At 56.9% G+C, this 1,733-nt stretch overlaps 1 protein-coding gene across 1 annotated transcript in view; it reads left to right on the top strand.

The window, feature by feature from the left end:
• Positions 1-1,733, top strand: part of ICE1 (interactor of little elongation complex ELL subunit 1) — a 57,809-nt gene that overhangs the window by 12,687 nt on the left and 43,389 nt on the right. Inside the window, exon 4 of the mRNA XM_023526108.1 lies at positions 1,636-1,731. Coding sequence (XP_023381876.1) covers positions 1,636-1,731 — 96 coding nt within the window. The remainder of the gene's footprint in view (positions 1-1,635; positions 1,732-1,733) is intronic.

Here is a 1,733-nt window from a genome sequence, read left to right as displayed (position 1 = left end):
GGCTGTCGGGGTGCAGGGGGTGCTGTGCTGGGAGCTGCGCAGGGTGCCCTGGGGCCTGGCAGCACCCAGGAGGGACAGCGGAGGCTTCGTAGAGGAAGCGGCTCTAATGAGTTCCGAAGGGTGGAAGGATAATTCGTAGTTCAGTGGGAGGGAGAGACGCAGGGAGTCTGTTGAGGATGAGAGTGTGTCACATGCAGACGAAGCAGTTCGTGATGGGGTAGGCGCCAAGTCAGGTGAGGGCAGTGAAGGGGAGGTGGCTCCTCAGGAACCAGCGCCACTCAGCCTGTTTTCGGGGCGAGTGTAGTTGGAGAGGGGCGGGTATGCCCGCCTCCCCGCCGTGTTTCAGTCCGCACTGTACAGGGTGGGGGGAGATCACGGGGTGCCATCCTCCCGCTCTGAGAGGGAGCACCGTCGCCTTTAATTTCTCACTGTGAGCACTTGATAAAAAGTTAGCAAACCTGATGAAGTGTAGCTTATCAGAGAGGATTCAAGCAATTACTGCGGTTAGTATGATTTCTAAAAATTATTTTGAAATAATTTGGAACTTTTAAGAAAGTCACCAGAGTAGTGCAAAGAACTCTGGTATTCTCTTCACCCCATTCACAGATTATTCAAAAGGTTCTGCATTGCTTCGTCGTTCCCCCCGATCTGAACACTGGCACAGTGGCCCCCAGCCTCCACATCAGGGTGTCGGCGTCGGTCGGTACAGCAGTCCGTCCCGTCCAGCCCACAGAGCCGCTGGGATTCGCTCAGGGCGGGGGTGGCGTCTCTCTGGTTCAGGTTCCTGTCGGGGATGTATGTTACTTATCACTGTCTTGTCTCTGCAGGCTCTGGTGTTTAGTTTTTCTTGTCTTTTCATGAAAGCTTAAAGAGTGGATAGAGCCTTGTGTTCTCTGGGGGACGTTTGGCAATGTTGAGACAATTTTGATGGTTACAGTGTCACACCGTGGTTCAGCGGTGTGCTGTGTGGACTCAGGACTTAGCAGGCAGTCCTTGGGGGCGTGGTTTCTTCTAGTGGAAGGGTCTGCAGCAGAATCAGGGAAGAGTAAAGTCCAGAGGGAACCAGGTGGGGGGACTCGCTGGATTTGGGTAAAGCGTTGTCTTCTAGGGGTGCCCAGTGGAGACTCATGTATGTTAGATGGGAGATTCTCTTAGAGACCGGTCCCGTGGGCACCTCCTGCCTAGCATGTACCGAAATGCCAGACCCCCGGAAGGGAGGCCGGACGTGTCACAGGGTAGGCACAGGGAACCCTTCTCAGCAATCAGGGAGTGGCGTGAACGCCCCGAAATTCAGGTTCCCAGACTGCAGCCCAGGGCCCGCCTTGCGCGCGGGCCTTCCTGAGGAAGTAGTCTCAGGCCTGCTGCGGTGACATTTCGCACACACAGCTCGGGGGCGGGGGAGTGCTCCGGCCAGCTGGTGACCCACAGCGGCCAGGGACGCTGCCTGACACCCTAGAGTGCACAGACAGCCCCACAGTTGAGAATCTTCCTCCCCAGAACGCTAGCAGTGTCAGAGTGGGACCGAGGCGGCCTACTTGTCCTGCAGTCATCGACCTATTTGCTCACTGTCCACCTATTTTACTTACTGGTTTTGTACTACCCTGTTTTAAACCACACTGGCCGTCTCTGTCTCAGCCCCCAGCCTGCCGGCTCGCTCCTCGCCACGCTGTCCTGCTCCCTGCGGCCCCTGCTTGCCCTGGGCTCATCCCGCTTCTGCAGGAAGGAGCGGGGGT

Source organism: Pteropus vampyrus, unplaced genomic scaffold (assembly GCF_000151845.1).
Source record: "Pteropus vampyrus isolate Shadow unplaced genomic scaffold, Pvam_2.0 Scaffold707, whole genome shotgun sequence".
Lineage (NCBI taxonomy): Eukaryota > Metazoa > Chordata > Mammalia > Chiroptera > Pteropodidae > Pteropus > Pteropus vampyrus.
The sequence above is the reverse complement of the archived record's forward strand: the minus strand, read 5'-3'. Positions and strand labels throughout refer to the sequence as shown.